The sequence below is a fragment of the Tenrec ecaudatus genome, chromosome 1 (assembly GCF_050624435.1).
Source record: "Tenrec ecaudatus isolate mTenEca1 chromosome 1, mTenEca1.hap1, whole genome shotgun sequence".
NCBI classification, from domain to species: domain Eukaryota; kingdom Metazoa; phylum Chordata; class Mammalia; order Afrosoricida; family Tenrecidae; genus Tenrec; species Tenrec ecaudatus.
The window spans coordinates 50,693,966-50,714,270 of NC_134530.1; the positions used below are offsets into that span (position 1 = coordinate 50,693,966).

Sequence of the window (20,305 nt, forward strand, 5' to 3'; positions counted from 1 at the left end):
TACAAGCACCGGGCTCTCCACACCCACAGTCTCTCTTCTAAGCAGAAAACCAAGCGTGGTTACCGACGCTGGCCTCCACACTTTCCAGAATGCTCCTTCCTTCTCTGCTAATTCTCCCTCTGCCAGGAAGCCTAGCCTTGGCTCTTTAACGGATTGCTCCTCCAAGCGGCTCTCCTCCCCCGCCCTGCTCCTTGCCCTCCCTCCGGCCGTTCTGGATTGTCAGCGTGAGCGCAATATTGATACTGCCTCCCCACCACCAGCCAGGAAGGGCAGGACCAGCATCTTCTTCTCTGAGCAGGGAAGGGGCTGTGGGTGAGAGCTTGTTGGTTTAGGGTGTGTCCCCTATCGGAGCCCTCCTGCCTCTTCTCTCAGAGAGGGGGGTCTGCAGACCAAGCATTCCTGACTCAGGGAGGGGCACAGAAAGGTTACTTACAGCAGCTTTAAAAAATGGGTCTTTGGGAAAAACTGCTTCCCCAAGACCAGAAAGCCTGAGGTGGGTCCTTCTGGGGCGAGGGCAGTCAAGAGCTCGCCAAGGTGAAGAGAGCTCCGCCTGCCAGGCCACACGAGTTAGCTTGGTTTTCAAAGCTCACAAAAGCAGGGAGGAAACTCAAGAGGCAGCTTTTGGGTTTTAGGCTAGAAAGGGAAAGCAGAGAATGAAAATGTGGTGACTCTCCTGGTCACCCCTAAGTAGACGTGGGTATTCTGGCAGGATGGAGGGTGGCACACAACCAGGAACGGGGTGGGTGGTCCTGGGACTTAGGACTAAAGAGAGTCAAAGTCAAGTGTCCTTGCACCAGACCAAACTGTGGGGCCCAAGGGCTAAGGAGACCAGGGGAAATGAAGGTATTGGAGACGGACACCTTGGACCTGGGGTGGAGAGGAAATCAAAGTAGGAGATATCGAAGCCCTGGCCTACACTGGTGGCTCTTCAGGATGAAGGCATCCAGAACTGGGAACAACATGGAAGTGGACAGCGGCAGGCATCCTCCTACCGGAGCGAATGTGTGGTCCAGAGGCGGGGAGACTTGGGCTTGGAATAGAATGTTCGAGGGGACCCAGGTGCAAAGGCAGCCCACAACTCAGAGACAAGTGACATGTCCCTTCCAGTTCACCCACCCTCACTTGTCCCCTTTCACAAGACACGAGTTTTGTTGGTGGTTTTTTTTTTTGCTTTTTTTTTTCATTTCTTTTTAATACAAACTTGGATCTTTGGGTGTGTCCTGCCAACAGAAAACAACAACAACAGAAGAGAAAACCCAGAAGAGTGAAAAATAAGAAAGAAAAAAAAAAAAAAGCTCCCGCAAGAGGTTCGTCTCCCTCCCCCCCACCATGCGAATCTGCACACCACGGGACCACAGCAGGTTTACAGAATGCAATATACAATCCACGATTTATAATAAAACAGTATGTACAATAAATAGGATCTTGTTCATTTCTGTCGGGTGACCGGTAGGTACATTTCTCAGTGCACACGCGCAGGGGCTCTGGGTACCTCGGGCCCCGCTCGCAACCTCTTGCACACGCTCGCTCGCTCTCTTTTTTTTTTTTTTGTCTTTTTCTAAAACTGTGTTTTGTTTTTAAGTTTTGTACATTTTTAAAAAGTATTTACAATTGCTGGTTTTGTGCAGAAAGGGCTCACCTTCGGCTTCTGCGTGGAAGAGATGGGTGGGGAGGGGTGGGGTTGGGGAGATGGGGCTGCAAAGGGGTGCAGAGGGGAGGCAGATGGGCAGGTGCTCCTGCCGGACGACGATGTGGACGCTGGGAGGGGTCTTGGCGTTGGTTCTCTGAAAGCAGCAAAGAAGCACAAGAGATGAGACCGAGGTTAGCTGGGTGGTACACAGAAACCTAGCTCTGAGACCAGAGGGGATTCTGGGAGGAGCTGACCCCATGGCCCCTCTCCCAGGAATCTCCAAATTGGCCTCCTTGTGATTGCTTCTGACTCTCTCTGAGCTAAGTTTCCCCATCTGTCAAACAGGTGTGTGTCCAAGCCCTAGATCACTGAGGAATGAAGCACGCAGTGGGCTCCAGGCGCGGGACTCTAAGAACTTGGGCTCTGGAATCAAACACGGTTGCAGTCAAATGCCTGGGCGCCACTACTTTGCCAGGGGGTTTCAAAACGCCCGTGGAAAATGGAATGAAAAAATCATGGAATTTTCCCATGAACTTTGTTGAAGGCCCTGCACCGAGTTCTATGACTTTCGGCAAACTATCAAAACTTTGTGCGCCTCAGTTGACACACCTGTACAACAGGACCATAGAAAGATCTCAGAGGTGTACGGGGAGGCCTCTGCGGGTAAAGACAGGTAGAGCCTGGCACATAATAAATGCTAAAAAGGACCACTTGGCAATTACGGCCCAAGGGCCTCGGCCAGTCCCCAGATTCTCTAAGCCTCAGTTTCCTCCTGTAACAATGTACTGAGTGAGACTCCGGACAGGGCAAGATATGACAAAATAACAATCTATAAATTATCAAGGGCTCATGAGGGAGGGGGAAGTGGGGAGGGAGGGGGAAAAAAAAGAGGACCTGATGCAAAGGGCTTAAGTGGAGAGCAAATGCTTTGAAAATGATTAGGGCAAAGAATGTACGGATGTGCTTTATACAATTGATGTATGTATATGTATGGATGGTGATAAGAGTTGTATGAGCCCCTAATAAAATGTTTAAAAAAAACCCAAAAAATAAAACAAACAAACAAACAAACAAAAAACAATGTACTGAGTGACCCCGCTGGTCTGAGGAACGATCTCCCAAGACAGGCAGGGCCTCGGCCCCACGCAGCACAGGTGTGAGCTGCTGCTTTAATTTTCTGCTCAGTCCAACCTGCTTCCCAGCCCCCACCAGCGAGTGCCATTCTGTTCCTTGGAGAGGTGAGCTGGTGAGAAAGTCTGTCGGAATGAAGGAATAAAGAAATCGCCCAACACAATGCCATCTGTGTTTGGCTGAATGCTGCCTTCCTGGAACTCAGCGGTTCCCAAGGTCCCAGTTCCTATAGTCACCAGATACTTGAGGTCTGAAGTACCCGCTCTCTAGGCTGGTCCGGATTACATGTGTGGGGTCCTGGGGACTCTGAGCTTGGCCAGGCCCTATGGATTTCCAGCTCCAGAGGGCCTGGGTTGGGCTCGGTCATCCCCAAGTCCCTCTCTCCAGGGTCCTGTCCTCCTCCCAGAGCCCAAATCCAGGTCTTACCCTCAGGCTGTGGCTGTTCCACCAGAAGGAAGGGGCGGGGTAGGCGAGGATGCAAAAATCCCCTCCCAAGCCTCCGCAGCATGCCCACCCACCCTCCCCTGTCACCTGCAGGCGCCCAGGCACCAACAGGCAGCCTCGCCTCCCCTGCACTCTTTTCTTGGCTTCGCTTCCCACCAGGGCCACATTGAAATTCCACTCAGCCTTGGTTGCTGCCGGCCAGGCAGGCAGTCTTGGGGACTTTTGTCCTGAGGCGGGGCTACCCCAGGCCGGGTGGGCTGCTGCATCAGAGTGGGGGGCAGAGGCAGAGAAGGAAGGCAGAAGCAGCACCTCTGTTTCTCTATCAGGCTCCTCCTGTGGGTAAGGAGAGGCTAGCCTCTTATGGTGGGCCAGCTAGGTGAGAGATGGAGGACTGGGAGTGGTGGTGGGGCAGGGCAGGGGGTGCTCTGCTGGAATGGATGTTAGTTTCCTACACGTAGGGTGACACCCAAAACAGCTGCAGAGGTAAGGTGGGTATCCATTAGGGGGCAATAGGTGCAGCTAGAGGGACCATACATGTCATAGAAGAACCGTTCTCAAACTAAGGTGGGAGCTCTGTTGGGGTGACAAGTATAATGTACTAGGGTGACAAGGGAAGGGGGACATTTATGAAGGGCTTCTCCAAATCACTGCTCAAGCTGACTGTGCCGAACCCCAGTCCTGCTTGCCCCAGGGCCTCTGCACACGTCCATACTGCCCCCACCCCCCAACCCTCAGCCTCCACCCTCCAGCCCTCAGCCACTGCCAGTGAAGTGACCCTCTCCAAGCCAGGTCTCCATGGTGATCTCAGCCCAGCAGGCAGCTCCTGCCAGCACTGCTCCTGGGGTGCCAGGCGACCAGGCAGCAGGGAGGCCTTCTTCCCTTTGCTTTGTAGCACCCCCCAACCCCCACCCTGTGGTGGTCTCACTTCCCCCCAGCGCCTCTCTGCAACCCCTTCCCTGCCCTGTCCTCCACCTGTTTGGTCAGCCCAGACTCTGGGGGATGGGGAAGCAGGGCCGGGATAAAATCCCAGGGCTCTCTGGAAGCCAGAAGGGCAAGGTCATGGCTTCCTAGAATCTCGGCCTCACTAATTTCAACTCTCTGTCCAACAGCACAGATGCTCCCCTGCCAGGCAGCCCTGTGCGGAGCCACTACCCGGGAGAAGCAAACAGCACAACATCCTGGTCCCTGCCCTTAGGGGCCCGAGGGCGAAATGGCAGGCAAGGCCCCAAACCTGGCAATCATGATGCAGGGAGATGGGCTGTGCCCAGGGGGGGGTGGGATGGGGGCACAAAGAGCACTGCGGAGGTTCCCAGCCAGGAGCCTGCCACACACATATAGGGTCAAGAGTGGGGGTCGACTGACCGGCAGAGATGGCTGATCCAAGTCTGAGCAGCATCTCTCAGTCCAGCACAGGTCTTGCACACCTCCAGGATGTCTCCTTAGACCACCCTGTTGCCATAGCTACGAGTGCACTTGTCATTCCCTACCACCCTGCTCCTTGAGGGCAGAGATGTGTGTGTGGCACCTCCACATCCCCAGCGCCAGCCTGTGCCTGGCCCCCCAGGACACCAGCCGATATTTGTAAGACTTAACCTTTCAGAGCCCCCACATGCACTTAGTCCTCGTGCCCCAGCCGCTCTGCTGTCTGAGGGGCCAGGGTATTCAAAAGCCTCCCCCTGTCAGTGGGGGCTGGCACCGGGGCACAGAGGGTAGCAGAGAGGGGATTAACAAAGAAACATGCTGCCATGCATCCATTTCAGCAAGTAGCACCAAGTAATTCACACTCACTCACTGCCAAGGCCACGAGCTAAGGTCTAGGAGGCCACGAGCAGGCAGCCTTGTAGAAGGGGGTATTCCCATCAGAGAAGGCAGTGGAGAAGGTATAGAGAATGCACTAGATTGGAGAGACTGGCGTACTGTGTAGGGGCCCTGGTGGCAGAGTGATTACGTGTTGGGCTGTAAACCTCAAGGTCAGCAGTTCGAAACCACCAGCTGCTCAGTGGGAGAAAGATGGGGATTTTCTATTCCCGTAAATAGTCTCATAAACTCACAGGGGGCAGTTCTACCCTGTCCTACAGTCAGAATCCACTCGCTGGCGATAAGTGTGGAATACTGTGACCTAAGGCAAACTGTGTGTGTGTGTGCGTGTGTGTAAAGAGGGCTGAACAAAGCATTGAGGGGGTGCCCCGAAGACTAGGGGCTGGAGGCAAACCCACCCCCGACCACATTTCAGGCAAGCTTGATGTGTGGGCCCCTTCCATGTGGGGAAGAAATGGCCTGCCTGGTGCCCAGCCATGCCTGACATGGAAAAGCCTCCACCTGTGTGGGTCTGAAGACCATGGAATGAGGTCTCCCCTGGGGGCTGGGGAGTGGTGAGGGCACGGCTCTCCCTTTTCAAACTGGCCAGCAGTCACCAGAGACATAGCCCAGCCAGGTCCTCCCTCCTTAGGAACTCCCCTCACCTACTCCACTGCAGGGCATGGAGAAGTGGGATTCCCAGCCACGATCACCCACTAACCTGGGGTGGACTGCATTGCCCTGGTGCCCCCGCGCCCCCGGCCGGCCCCTCCAGGCTGAGAGATTGGAGTAAAGAAGGGCTTGCTGATATGGGCTGTACTGACAGAGCACAGACACTCAGATAAAGGCAACAACTGAGCCGTGGGGCGGGGCGGTCCCCAAAGGGCCATTCCTGGCTGCTGGGCCCCTTTCCTTCTCTGTCAACTGGAAGGAGTCCTATTTGGAGAACTCCAAAAGCCCAGGGGCCTTGAGAAGATGAATTCAGGTACTTAGGCACAGCTTCCCCGCCCCATCTCTGGTGGTACTGGACTGCTAACCTCAGGTCGGAGGTTCAAACCCGCCAGCTCTTCCTCGGGAGTAATAGGAGGCTGTCTGCTCCCATCAAGAGCATCACCTCAGTGGCAGTCGGTTTGGCTGCTCTTATCCTGATGATTGCGTACAAGAGGTGGGTGGTTCCAGCCTGCCCGCAGTACTGCAGCAGCCTGGTGGTCTACTTCTGTGGGACCGTGGCCACAATGCCACCCCGAACCACGCAGGGTCACCACACGCTAGAATCAACTTGATGCCAAGAATGGGGGGGCCGAGGGGGCTTGCTTTCTTCTAATAGCGGGCCGAGTGGAACAATCCCACGCTCTCTCCAGGCCTCTCTGTCTTGGTCCCCATAGTTCTCCTTCCTCTATACTCTTCCTCAACTGGACTGAAAAAAGAGTCCCTGACCCCTGGGACATACACGGGGGTGGCAGGGACTGGGGGTGGAGATGAGTAACCGGCCCAGAGAAGTGGACGCGTGGGGAGGACGTTCCCAGGAAAAGGCCGTCATGTGCGCATAACCGGTGAGAGATTAATCGGGCCTGGGAAGGATCCTGGATGCTTCTTGGAGGAGATGTCATCTGAGTGACAGATAGGAGCTGACAGGTGGGAGATGCATGGAGGGGAGGGCAGGGCAACTGGAGCCAGGGATCAGCGAGCATAAGGGCCCAGGGAACACACAGCAGAACCCCCAGTGGCCTCCTGACCCCACATGCTCTCTGTGGCTGCTCAGGGCCGAAGGCGGCTGTGGGGGGCATGACGGCAACCTTGGCTACACTGAATACCATGCTAGGACATTGACCTTGTCAACAAGGAAGCTAAGCAGAGGGGGAGGGGAAGGAGATGCCACGGAAAGGTATAACACAAGGGCGCCACAGGACAAGATGTGCTTTAACCAGTTCAGGCAACAGGTATTTCAGAGGCTCCAAACACCGAGCTCCCAGAGAAATGGAAGCAACAGCACTTTGGGGGCCACGGTGGGAAGAGTGGACCCAAGGGGGCAGGTGCTGGGGTAGAGATTAGAATGGGAACTGCACCGACCCAGGTGGCTGAGCTAGGGCTGATGCCGCCCACTGCCCCTGTGCCCTTCGAGAGTGGTGCCCACCGAGAGGTGTTTAATGACTACCTGCCTACAGGGGCCCAGGTCAATGGGTGCTCCAGCAGCAGATGCAACACCTGGCTGGCCAGGTGACTGGCTCCAGGCGGAAGCCAGAGTGAACTCACTGTGCCCGGTCTGCGAGCCCAGGCAGTGCGGTAGCAGTGCAGAATCTGGCAAAGGCAGCAGGTGAGGAGTGGCCAGGACAACTCCATGGATGGGGTTTCTAGCTGACCTAAGTTATTTATGAGTCTGGATGCTGTCGCCCATTCCGGGTGGGGCCTATGACTCACCTTGACCCTGGGCCCTCCAGGGGGCACTCAATGGAAAAGGTGGTACTTCAAAGTTTCCCTCAAAGGCCCTAACCCCACACTTCCCTGACGGGGAAGGATAGAAGAGCCTTCCCAGGCAGGGAGGTTTGACTTTATGGTCCTAACTAAGCAAGGCAGGGAAGGGTCAGAAGGGTGTGAGTCCGATGGTGCCAGAGGCCCCGGTTCCCATCTGTTGTCCCTCTGGGGTTCTGAAGCAGGCCCCTGCCTGCCCATCATGAAGTGCCCAGTGTGCCAGTAGAGTTCCTAGTAGTGCACATGGCTACCTTGCTTAGCTGCTAACCAAACACTGGAGTTTCAAGGCCACTCAGAAGCACTTTGGAAGAAAGGCAGGGTGATCAATTAAAAACAAAACATATATAACAATAAAGAACCCCCCCAACAAATATATATTAGTCATTAAAAATCCTAGGGGCCACAATTCTCCTGACGTGCTTGAGGGTCACCATGAGTCAGAACTGACTCAATAGCGACTGGCGGGTACATGCCTGGAACGAGGCTAAGTGCTTCACGTACGATCTCATGTTATTCTCACAAGAGAGGTGAAGTGACTCACAGATCTCGGAGTTGGGAAGGGCTGGGGCTGCCTTATGCACAGAGGCCTGTCTGCATCCACAGACAAGCTACCAGCTGCCACCCACCTCTCAGGCCCTGCTTGGCTTCTTCTGAGCCCACAGAGACTGGGGAGATGGGAGAGGAGGGGCATGAGAGGGCGTGTTCACACAGAGACTCCACTTCCAGGAAACCAGGGCCCAGCACAGGAAGGTCTGGCCTGCAAACGGCCGCCGGAGAGGCCAGAGGGGCTCTGAGGGAGGGCAACCTCAGAGAGGCTGGCCCCTGACGTGAGTGCCTCTAGCTCAGATCTAGAGGCAAGATCAAGTGACCTCTTGAGGTTTTGAGACACAAAGCCCAAAGCAGCTGGGGCCTGTCCCAGGTCTGGTGTGCTTGCCCACTGACCCCGGCTGGAGGGTGGCCTTGACCTTGGAGGACCTGTGACATTTCTCCTGGCCTCAGGTGCAGGATAGAGAGGGAGGAAAGGGCAGGAAACCCTCAAGATTCCTAAACACCTTGGAGGACCCTTCCTATCCTCTCCCTACCATCCCCAGGGGAGGGCCGGCCCTGTGAGGAGTCAGCCTCTCTGGTTCTGTTGTCCATCGAGGGTTCTGAAGCAGCTTCTTCCTCCTGTCTTTCCTCTCCTTCTCGACCCCATCATCCTTGGCTTCCAGGGCCAGGCAGGACCCAGATCCCTGGCTCTGGGCCCTCTGAGTTTTCCTCTTCTAATTCACAGTGGGCTATACCCTGCCTTTGCCCACAGTTCCCTGCCTGGAATGCCCTCCCCGCAGTTTCTGCGTATCCAGGGCTTGTTTAGCTCCAAGGTCGAGCTTAAGTGCAGCTTCTTCTACAGAATCTCAAAATCCATTTGCAATGCCAGCCCCAGAAAGAGTTTTAGGGATCACCCAACCCAATCCCTCATTTTGCAGGTGGGAGCCAGGGAGCTAGGGGGTGGAGGGAGGTAGCAGGGCTGGAAGGTACCCCGGCTTTGGAGGGAGTAGGACCGGGTTCCAATCTTGGCTCCATGTGGGCCAGTCCCACCCAGCAGCACCTGTTCCAACCTTCCCATCCCCCAGGCTGCTGCCAGGCAGCGCGACACAAAGGACCCAGACAATGTGTCCCTTTTCTCACCAAGGTGGCACAGGGAAACTTCTGACCCCACCACCCACCTTCCTGGGCACAAGCTTTGTTTCTTCCTGCCCCTGGGCACCTGCCACTTTCACCCAGGCAGTTCCTAGGTCTTTGTGTACGTGTGCTAGCTTCTTGGGGTGGGTGCTGAACTCCCAGAGCGCAGGGGCTGGGTCGCTTTGTCTCCCTGTGCCTGGCACAGGGACAGGCAAAGAGGCGCCTGAGAGGTGAGGCTGACATGAATTACTGCTTCTCCAGTGCCCAGTGTCCAAATCGGTGCATGAGCATGTCATTGCCCTACACTGACAGTGTGACATCCTAATTAACGCCGCCTTCTTTACCCGCCCCCAGCCCCTCTATATCCCCAACTCTTCCTCACTACATGATCTGAACCAAACCCTGGCATAACCCCGACTTGTGAGCCATCCTAGCGACATGCAGGGGACAACCCTACCACCACCTTGGTCCAAGCCACCCCACTGCTTGCCTGGCCCTATGGCAGGTTTCTCTGCTCCAGCATGACCCATATCAAGACAGCTGAAAAGCCATTATTCCAAGACAAATGGCCCCCGTCTGTCTTGGAACAACATATAAAAGGTCTTCTGGCCAAGCTTCTGGCCAAGCTGACGTCATCCCAGGCTGCCATGTCATGATCTTCCACCAGCTCCCCAAAGCTCATCTTCCTCCCTCAGGGCCTTCCACACTGCTGCTCCCGCTGTGCAGTGCTCTTCCCACTCCCTGCCGAGCCGAAACCCACTTATCCTTCAGGCCTGAGCCGAGGGCTGGCCAGCCAACTGCAGGCTCTCGAGGCCCATTGTTCTCTCTCTCTTTCGCTCGCTCTGCTCTTCCCAGGGTCGCGGTGACCAAACGCTCTATGTCGTTCTGTTTTACTGTCTTTCCCTCAAGACCAGAAGCCCCCTGAGGGCCAACACCTTGTCCAGGCTGTTCCCTGCAGTGTCCCCCAGGGCTGGCATGGAGCAAGTGCTAGGCAGATGTTTCTGGAACCACCAAATGTCCTGGTTTGAGGGCAATGCTGTTAACTCGCAGCCCAGAGAGGGGAGCAGGGCCAGAGCGTGGGCCTGGAAGGCTTCCCAGTCCCTCCTGCGTCCAGGCCTCACTGGGTGGCTCCATTAAGTATCTCACTGAGCTGTGACCGGCCTGTACACCCCCAGCCCACGCCTGTCCATTTTCCCATCCAGAGCCTCGGTGGAACGGCCTTTAGACTACTTCACATTTCTGGATTATCCATGAGCCATCTCCCCTCCAGTGAGAAGGATCAAGACTCTGACATTTAAACTCTAAGCAGCTTCTCCCTGGCCTGCTTCAGATCTGGGGCTGTGCGGCTTACAATGAGCTACCTGGGGCATGAGAAGCCATTTTAATCGTGGCCTGGCTTCATTAGCAGGGAAAACACACTGCCAAGGAGATGAAGTTCGAGCCACTGCCTACGCCATGCAGGGTTGCAGAGACCGAAGAGATGAACCTAGTTGATTTGCCTGAACAGATGAGGAAACTGAGGCCCAGCGAAGGACAAAGGCTTGGGCAGGGACACGTAAGCAAGCTGGTGGCCAACTGATAACTGGTCCTCCAAGCCTTCTGACTCCCATGGGCTGTCCCTTGCCCCCCCTTCAGGCACTAAGGGAACTGAAGCCTGAGAGAAGGAGTAACGGTTCCACTGCTAATGGAGTCACCCTGACCTCAAGTGGCCTTCCTTCCATAGGAGGCAGGGCTCTCCTGTCTCCTGGACCATCTCCAGGAAAGACGACTCAGGAAGCTGTGGACATCGAGGGGCTCAGACTGCCCCCCAGCCCACGTGACCACCACCCCAATGGCAGACACAACTCTGGGACAGGCCTGCCCTCTGCAAGCAGCTGTGTTTCTAGAGTATGTGATTGTTCAATAAAATGGTTCCGTATAACCCGTCCCTGTGTACCACTTTGATTTTCCTTTCTGTAGACACCAAAGCTTGAGAATACTAACACCTCAACCTGTGAGGTCACTCACCCAAAAAACTCACTGCCATCAAGTCGGATCCAAATCATGGCGACCCCCAAAGGGCAGGGTAGAGCCATCCTGGTGAGTTCCCAAGACTTAACTATTAACGGGGTTGTCCTCGTCTCTCTCTCTCGGAGTGGCTGGTGGTTTCAAACCTCTGATCTCAGCCCAGATACATTTGTATTCACTACGCCACTAGGGCTCTTCAGGGTCACCATACCTGCTAGAACCGGTATCTAACACTGGACTCTTGGCAAAGCCGTGGGCTTTAGAGGAAAAATGCTGCGTGGGATCCCGGCACCCCTTCTCCACTTTGGACCCTCACCCTGCAGGTCATGGCCCAGATGATGAATGGGAACCTCCAGGCAGACTCCGGGGAGACCAGGAAATAGTGCTTTGTGCGCCATGTTGTAAAGCGCCACATGGAGTATGACCACGCCAGTGGGTTACCCCCTCAGCCCGGTGCTTGCCAAACAAACAAAGCTCTGGGGAAAATGAAGGTGCCTAGCAGAGTCGGTGGCAGCCCTGGTGGCATAGAGGTTACGTACTTGGCTGCAACCTGCAAGGTCTGCAGTTTGAAACCACCAGCCGCTTCTCAGAAGACAGAAGGGGCCGTCTACTCCCATAAATATTTACAGTGCTGGAAACTCACGGGGCATTTCTACCCTGTTGCTACGAGTTGGTATTGACCCCACGGCAGTGCACTTTTGAAGAAGGGTCAGCAGACCACTAGGCCACACACTGGATGGGCTCTGAGTGGGCAGGCACTCTTCTCATTCAACCTGCTGCCCATCCCTTCGCTGGTCTCACCCTGCAAGAGTCCACTCAGGTGTAACGCTGAGTGCTTTTGGGGCTCTGGGGGCCCCTCCCTATAGGACCCAGCATGGATGGGGAACTACACACAGGGAGCCCAACTAGGTGGCCCCATCTAGTGTGTGGTCCTCTGGTCATTTCCGTAATAAAATCCCTTGAAATGTCCAGGCCCTCTGCCGGATTCCTGCTCCAGTTTTGGGTCCCATCTGTCCCTTTCCTCCAATCTTTCAGGCCTCAATTCCTCATCTTTCTACCTAGATACTGCTCCAGTGTCAGATTCCATCTGCTCACCCGTCCCCCACTCATTTCTCTCTAAGTCCTACAGTTCCTCAGCTCTCCACCTCTTCCTTTTGCCCAAGTGCTAATGCTTCCACCCCTAGGTCCCCAGGGCCACTTCCCAAGCCTCTACCCTCTGCACCCACATCCCCAGACTCACCCAGGAACAAAACCTCACGGTCCAGTCGGCACTTCAGTTGGCACTACAGGGAGGTGACGGTGAATGTGTCCTCAGGATGAGGTTCCGCCATAGGCCCCAGGAAGCCGCTCTTGGGGCCCCCACCCAGGCCGGGATGCGCCTGGGGCATAAAGCCTGGATACCTGTAGGCGGTGTCCTGCAGGGGCAGCAGCGAGTCCCTCGGCACAGGGGACAGGGTCAAGTCACTAAGGAGCGGGCAGCCATAGCCAGCGGCGGCTGTGGCCGGGCCACGGAGTGGGCCAGGTGGCCGGGCCATCTCCAGTGACTCCTTGTCAGCCTTGGGCGTGGCCGGTGGGCTGGCTAGGTGTGGGGCACTGAGGCACGCGGCCTCCGTCCTGCCCAGGAAGTCGGCTAGCAGCCCCGTGCCGGCCTTGCCCTCATAGGGTGGGCTGCGGGCAGCCGAGCCTGGTGGGTACCAATAGGCCGTGCCCTTGCAGCTAGGAGAGTCGTAGTGGGGCTGGCCCAGCGGCAGGTCCCGGCAGCTCAGGTGGGCCTGGGCTGCGGCTGAGTGGCCCAGGCTAGCCCCCTGGAGCCCGTGCTTGAGGGGTTCGCAGGCAGCCAGCTTCGTGGGCGGCCGCAGCTCCTCCTTGAAGCCCAGTGTGGGGGAGCAGGTGGGCGAGTACGCCTTCTGCAGGCCTGCATCGAACACCGTGGGCGGGTGGGTCAGTGGAGGGAAGTGCTTGCCGTCCAGTTCGGGGGCGCCCAGGCTGGGCGAGTCGCAGTGGAACCCTTGCCCAAAGGTGCCGTCAGAAGGTGTGGACGGGTTCATGGAGTAGGGTCCCATGAAGTCACAGGGGTCTCGTTCGCCCACGCCGAACGCCCTCGACTGCGAGGGCAGTGGTGACATGCTGCTGTCCCCGCTGTAGTAGTCCAGGCCCAGGTCTGGGCTGTCCTGGAACAGCGGGTTGACAGGCTGGGGCTTGGGGATGAACTTGGCTTTGGTTGCCGCCCCTCCGCGCTCTTTCTTGGCTGAGCAGGCCCCACCACCGCGACCGCCCCTGGGCTGCCGGGGGCCGGTGCTCCGTTTGGACGGGTAGCCTGAGGCAGCGGCCGAGGCGGACGACGGGAAGCCCAGGTGCGAGGCCTCGAACAGGTCCACCTTCTTCCGCCGGCCACGGCCGGGCTTGGAGCTGCTCTGGAAGAGGACGCTCTGGTTCCAGTTGTAGCCGGGGGCGGAGGAGGCCTCGTTCCAGTCCATCATCAGCTTCTCCAGGCTGGACAGGCTCGACTGGCCCTCGCTGCTCGAGGCCTCACTGTTGGCACGCCGGAAGCCCCCGCTGCCGACTGGCTGATTGAACTGGGTGCTGTCGGAGGACGACTCGGAGAAGGTCTCCGACGCAGCCGTCTGCTGCTTCACCTTCTGGGGCGTGTAGTTGGAGATGTCCAGGATGACGTTGGGCTCACTGACGTGGCAGTCAAACCCGGGATTGTAGAGCTGACTGAAGGCCTCCGAGGCCCAGTCCAGGCCTCCGTAGCCCTGCCGGAAAGGCCACTGAGAAGCCCCCACAAACTGCCGACAGTTCTCCGGCGAGGGCTGGAAGGAGGAGGAGGAGGAGGAGGCGGCGGAGGCTGTGGTGCCCTTGGGCACCATGTAGCCACCAGGCGAGACAGTGCTGGCCCGGCTGTCACAGCGCAGCGGGGTGGGGGCTGAACCGGAGAAGGGGGCCCCCTCGGAGCTGTTGAAGAAGGAGGCCTTGCTAGGTGGCAGGCAGGGGCCGCCGGTGGGTGGGGGGGCGTAGCCAGCACTGTGGGCGCTGCTGGGTGAGGCAGGCAGGCTGTTGCCGCTGCTGTAGGCGAAGCTGCAGTCCTTGCTGCTTGCGCAGTCCTGGCCCGAGAAGGGCTTAGCTGGGGTGAACACACTTTGACCAGCGCCGTAGCCGCTGTACTGCGGGGCGTAGGTGTTGGTGGGCGGGTGGGCCGTGGGCGAGCGGGCCACCGCCGAGGGCGGAGGGACCAGCTTTGGGAAGGTCTCGGCTGCCCGGCAGTCAGAGGCGGCCGGGGTTATCCCATAGCTCGCTGCCCGGCCGGGCGGGAAGGTCTGGCGAGTGGGCAGGACTGGCTGGAAGGAGGGGTCTGCACCGGCCCCACTGCTGCCCACTGCCACGGGGCTGGCCTTGGCTCCCCGGCTGGTGAAGGCGGCCAGGCCACGCTGGGCAGGCAGGGCGCTGGTGGGGGCCCCTGCATAGGAGCCCGAGGCTTTCCGGGACTCGGGCCGGGAGGCCGAGAGAGCGAAGTCCAAGAGGTCGGAGGAGTCGTCCGAATCGAGCAGCGAGCGGAAGTAGCCGGTGAAGAGATTCTGGCGCTCCTGGCTGAGCCCCGCCTGGCCTGAGGGCGCCCCCGCGCCATAGTAGCTGCCCCGGCCCGATGCCCCGCTCTCCAGTCCAGTCGAGGCAAAGGCCCGGGTCTCGGTCCCCTGGAACCCACAGTTTCGGCCAGCCTGCCCGCCAGGGTGCCCATGGTGTGGGGCCCAGCCTCCACCCTTGTCCCCGGCCCACTCAGCGCCCACCTCCCCAAAGCCAGGGCCACTGGGCACCTGCTCCGGGAACAGAGTCCCGTTCTTCCGGGACCGCCTCTTGCGCTTGGGCTTCCCGGTGGCAGCATCCACCTCCCCTCGGCCCCGCTTGCGAGGGTGCCCCAGCTCGGTGAGGCCGGGTCCCCCAACCCCAGCAGGGGCCACGGCCACCACCTTCTTTTTCTTGCCGATGCCCTCGAAGAAGTCGCTGAAGGAGCAGCGGGCTCCCTTGGCTGCGTGGCCCCCACCCCGGCCCCCGAACCCGCCTGCTTTGCCGCCCCGCCGACGGAAGCCCTGCACGCGATGCAGGAAGTGGGAGATGCTCTGGGTGTCCGGCGCCTGGTGCACCGACTCGGGCTCGCTGGGTGTCCAGCAGCGGGGCGGGGAGCAGCGCCCGGCGCACTGGCTCTGGCGGTTCAGGAAGGCCAGCTTGGCGAGCACGTCCGAGTACTCGGCCTTGCTGTCGTTGGCGTCCGCGGCGTAGGACGGCTGGGGGGACGCCAGCTTCTGCTTCCGCCGCCGCCGCTTCTTCACCTCGGGCATGGCCATGGTGGCCGCCGTCACAGTGGCTGCCTCTGCTGCCACCACTGTGGGCTCCTTGGGCTTGGTGGGACCCAGCAGCAGGTTCTTGGGAGGGCGGCCCCGCTTCCGCTTGAGGATAATGGGCATCTCGCCCGGGGGGAAGACCACCACCACATTCCGCCCGTTGTTCTTCATCTTCAGCAGCGGGGTGGGCTCCGAGGACACTCGCAGGCCCAGCTCCTTGCCCTCCACGCTCAGGCTGCTGCTCAAGGACGACACCTTGTACGTGGTCTTGTTGCGCCGGCCCAGCGACACGGGGATCTTGGCCATCTTCACCACCATTCGCCGCACGCCCCGGCACTTGTTCTTTCGGGGAGGGATCGCTAGGGGCTGAGAAGATTCCGGCTCCAGCGCGGGGATCGGGCCTGGGCCTGGCAGGGCAGGAGGTGGCGGTGGCGGCGGCGGCGGCGGTGGCGGCGGGGGCTCAGCCAGCGTGGCCACCAGCCCAGTGGCCATAGGCAGGGGCAGCAGGCGGCCCTCGGGTCCAGCATCTGCCTTGCGCCCCCTCCCGGCCTTCCGCCGGCGACACAGGATCTTTGGCCTATCGGTGCGCCGCAAGGCGTACTTGGGATGACCCTCTGGCCCAGGAGGGCCATGGGGTGGACACAAGTCCAGGTGCAAGGGCTCCGCCAGGGGGCAGGGCCCCAAGGGCTGCTGGGGCTCTAGGCGGCAGCCAGGGACGTCGAGCAACTTGGGCAGAGGGTCTAGTGCCTGGGGGTCCAGCAGCTGTGACTCCAGGGAGTCCGGCAGGCTGTCCAGGGCCTGCAGAGCCAGGCCCGGCAGTCCCAAGGGGTCAGCAAGAGGTTGGAGAGGTGGCAGCTCCAAAGCTTCCCCAAGCGGCTCTAGTGCCTGTGGGTCTAGGAAGCGGGGCTGGGAGTCCAGGAGCTGAGGCTCTGGCTCTGGCGAGGGCGGCTCAAGAGCCTGGGCCTCCAGCAGCTGGGCCTCAGGGCACGTCAGGGAGGCCAGCTCGCTCAGGATGTCGGCGTCGGCCAGTTCCGAGTAATCAGGGCCATCGGGCTCAGGCTCTGGAGGCAGACCCGTGGCCACAGCTGTGGCTCCAGGGCCGTGGCCTTGGCCAGGCTGGGGACTGTCCCGAGGCTCAGGCTCAGGGTCGTAGAGGGGGTGGCTGGGCCTTTCAGACTTGGGGTGAGGGGTGGCCCGCTCTTCAGGGCTGCGGATGCTGTTGGCCAGACTGGGTGAAGAGAAGAAGCTATATTGCAGGTCGCCAGGTGGCGGGGCAGGTGGGCGGCTGAGCCGGAGACCACCACAGTCCAGGTGCACGCCACTGTGCTGCAGGTCCTGGGAGAGCCGTGTCAGGTCCTTCATGATGTCGATCAGCTGCACCACTGGACGCAGGGTCACCCGCCCGTTGTCCCAGCGGCGGCGGGAGCGGGAGCTGCTGCTGTCTCCGGCAGGCGTAGGGCAACGGGCCTGTGAGACGGGGCGGGCCGCACGTGGGGGCAGCGGGTCGTCCCCCTTGGGAAGGACTGGTGGGCGCCGGGTGCTGGGGTCCCGGCGCGGGGGTGGGCGCGGGTTCTCAGAGAAGGTATGGGCGAAGGCCTTGTCGGGTGGGCTGGCAGGGGGCCGGGTGGGAAGCAAGGGCCGGGGGGTGGGGGGGCCGCCGGGGTAGTACTTGGGCTCGCGGAGGTAGTCAGGAGAGCTGCACACGGCACTGGAAGTCACCACCAGGCCCTGGGGCTTCACACGCATCCTGACCTTGTCCTCCGAGGGCCGCCGGGCGGGGCCGGGGCTGACATGAGGGTGCGAGAAGCCGGGACCAGGACCTGCTGGGCAGCATGGGCAGGAGGTCCCTCACTGAACACCCCAGCCCAGCAGCTTCCCGCGTCCTCAAGGAACCTTACCGCACGCCAGTCCCTCCTCAAGCCCTGCCACCTCTGTTGGCCCAGAGTTATGGGCCCAGCTCATTCTAGGCCCAGAGTTATGGGCAAGACTCTCAGCAGGGCAGGGTCACCACCCAGACCAAAAGAGGAAATCCCGTGAAGTACCCGGGCACTTTCCAAGGGCTGCAGGAAAACCAGCTACTCACCCTCGGCTCTGCCGCCTGGGTTGTCACACTGGAGAGATCTGTGGGCGACAAGGCGGGTGAGAGTTCTGAAGAACCCACCCACCACCCCAGTGGCCCGGGCTCCTCCTGGCCCCACCGTCCCAGAGCTCCCGGTTAGTGAGCACACCCAGCTCACCTGAGAGAGGGGGTCCCCGGGCCTGGGGGCTCTGCCAGTTGCTGGCTGTCAGCTGGGGGTGCTGTGGAACAGCTTCGGCCTGAGCCCAGGCCTTAGGGTGTAGACAGCGCCTGCAAAGGACCACCGTAGCTCAGGTTTAGTGAGCACCTACTGGACACCAGGGGCTGCGCTAGAAGCGGTCCAGGCATCATTTCACTTAATTCTTCATATCAATCCTGCGAAGTAGGGGTTATTCATCACCCCATTTTGCAGCTGAAACTATGGAGGCTTAGCAGGGAAATCACATCACTTAGTCATACACCCACTCTCTACGGAGGGCTTAAGCCTAAGCAGACACACTTTGGTCAGGGGCTCCAAAGTGACCGAATTGCTGCTAAGGAGTGCAAGGTGCTCCTCCTGAGGTCAGAGGTCTAAGAGGCGCGCCAGGGAGTCAGAGCAGTACGAGCTCCCCCTCTGCTGCCACGTCCTGGGGATGATCTCATCTGACCTTCCTGCACCCCTGACGTCACAATGACCATGCCCTGTTTCCACTGGTGAGGAAAACATGCCCTGGAAGGTGGCAAGTGCCCCAGGGCAAGGATTTCTCTCTCTCACTGCTGAATCTTCAAACACCTGCAACAGGCCGTGGCCCACAGGGATGCTGCATTCAAAACAGCGGGTGGTGGATGGATGGAAGAATGAATCGGTGGAAAGAAAGAAGAATGGACAGATGGGAGGAAGGATGGATCAGAACTGCTTTGTTCCATGAAGATGTCCCTCCAGATCAACAATGTGACCCCAAAGTATGCTGATGGAGGCAGTGAGATGAGAAGAAAACCCCCCACCCCCACCTTTTCTTCTACCTTAATCAGAAAGGCTCTAAGTCCTCATCCCACCCCTTGGCCAGGCCCCTCCCATAGTCCTCTCTATTTCCCCTTCTGAGTACTTCTCACCACTGTAATCAGTGGCTTGTGTAACTGCCTTAGTGTTTCTCTCCAGGGTGTAGGCGCTCGGGTACCAGGGACCATGCCTGCCTGTTTACCACTGTATCCCCCAGCCAGCCCCTGGCCCCTGGGCCATGGAGGGTCCACAATAGTTACTAACTCCTGAGCTGATCAGAGCACAGCTGGAGTTTAAACCCAGGCAAATATGAACCCAGGAGATCTTGGGCACTCAGCCTTGGCCATGCCCAGGTGCTGGATCTCTGGGAGACGGGAGGTGAATGGAGCCTGACCCTGAGGGCACTATAGACCCTAACCACTGCCGGGCCTGGCCCTGACCTATACCTCACAGACATGTAGAGACTCGGCCATCCTGCCTTGGGTCGTCACTCCACAGGAAGACTTTGGGGCAGAACAAGGTGGAAGGAGACACTCCTCCGTTCCCTTTAAGTGGGCAGCAGTTTGCAATCTACCAAACACCATCACACAGATGATCCAAGAGGCCTGGCGTGTCACCCTATGGGATAGAGGGAAGTGGCTCAGGGCAGTGGTGTAACAGAGCGGCTCAGAGAGGCAGGGTTCCTCCTAATTCTACCCTAGCTCCAAAGCCTCCTTCCGCTCCCAGCTCCTACAGCTCTCCACCAGAGACTCCTGAAACCGTTCCTCCTAGAGCTCTGGTCTAATTTAAGGCTGGGAGGAACCTTAAAACCATCTAACCCACTGGTTTCCAAACCCTGGGCCCGGGTGGGGGGAGGGTGTAGCATTCCAGATACCCAGGCCCCAGTCCAGGGCAGTCTGACTCATCCATCTGGGAATCTGTATTTTTAGTTGGCTCCCCAAGTGGGGACACTGGCACAGAGCCACCTTATGCCCCTCCCATTTTACAGATGAGAAAACTGAGACTGGAAGAGGGAGAAAGACTTTGCCCAAGGTCGTAGAATGGCATGGGAGAGGCTCCTGGGCTGCTCATTCAGGCGAGGCAGCCCTCTGCCCACCATCCCTCCCCTGCCTTCCTGGCCAGGCCTCAGCTGCTCCTCACTCACCCAGATTCTGCTCTCCCCCAGGCCCGCCGCCCAGGGGGGGACCCTGGTCAGTCCCCACCCCCACCGCTGTGCTCCTGCCCTAGCAGGAAGAAGCTCAAAAGGAGGGTTGGGCTCAGGCTCTGCAATCTCCTAGTCTGATTTGTAACAGGTCGGTGGACCCCAGACCCTCTTAGAGATGCCTATCAACAAGCTACCCCCTCCCACCTTATTAAGTGTGTGTGCGCGCGCGTGCGTGTGTGTTCGTGTCTCATGAAGCCTCCCTACTCTGAGACATGCAACTTGGGGCCTGAGGGTGTGATACTGGCAGAAAGAGAAAACTTCCTCTCCAGTGGGTGCCTCGGCTCCACCCACCCGTGAAGACCTTTGGGCATGTCCTCTGGCAAGACCTCCTGACTACTGTCTACTTTCAGCCTCAGGGATCCCAGAGAGCAGCTGGCTCCCCTCCCCGCCACAGTCCAGCGGCTGTGCTCTTGGCCCCTCTCTGGTCTGTGAGGGAAGTCAAAAGGGCCCTTCTGTCTGTCTGTCTGTCTGCTTCTGGGTCAGTGTGTCTAAACCTGCCCGTGGGGACACCAGCTGGCTGGCAGGGGGCTGGGGGCCCCAACCTGCTGTGCACAGTGCCGGGAAGCGC

The 20,305-nt window shown here is 59.0% G+C and overlaps 1 protein-coding gene across 2 annotated transcripts; it reads right to left on the bottom strand.

The window, feature by feature from the left end:
* Positions 1-1,371: 1,371 nt before the first annotated feature.
* Positions 1,372-17,814, bottom strand: AHDC1 (AT-hook DNA binding motif containing 1). Of its 2 annotated transcripts, none has more exons than XM_075553000.1 (4): positions 17,715-17,814; positions 17,561-17,598; positions 12,381-17,297; positions 1,372-1,784 (listed from the first exon to the last, which is right to left on the bottom strand). In XM_075553000.1, the coding sequence occupies exon 3, from the start codon at positions 17,221-17,223 to the stop codon at positions 12,424-12,426; it is 4,800 nt and encodes a 1,599-aa protein (XP_075409115.1). In that variant the 5' UTR covers positions 17,224-17,297; positions 17,561-17,598; positions 17,715-17,814; the 3' UTR covers positions 1,372-1,784; positions 12,381-12,423. The 2 variants fall into 2 exon arrangements, with proteins under 2 accessions (XP_075409115.1, XP_075409122.1); XM_075553007.1 differs by having other exon boundaries at positions 12,381-17,300; positions 17,715-17,762.
* Positions 17,815-20,305: the final 2,491 nt, after the last annotated feature.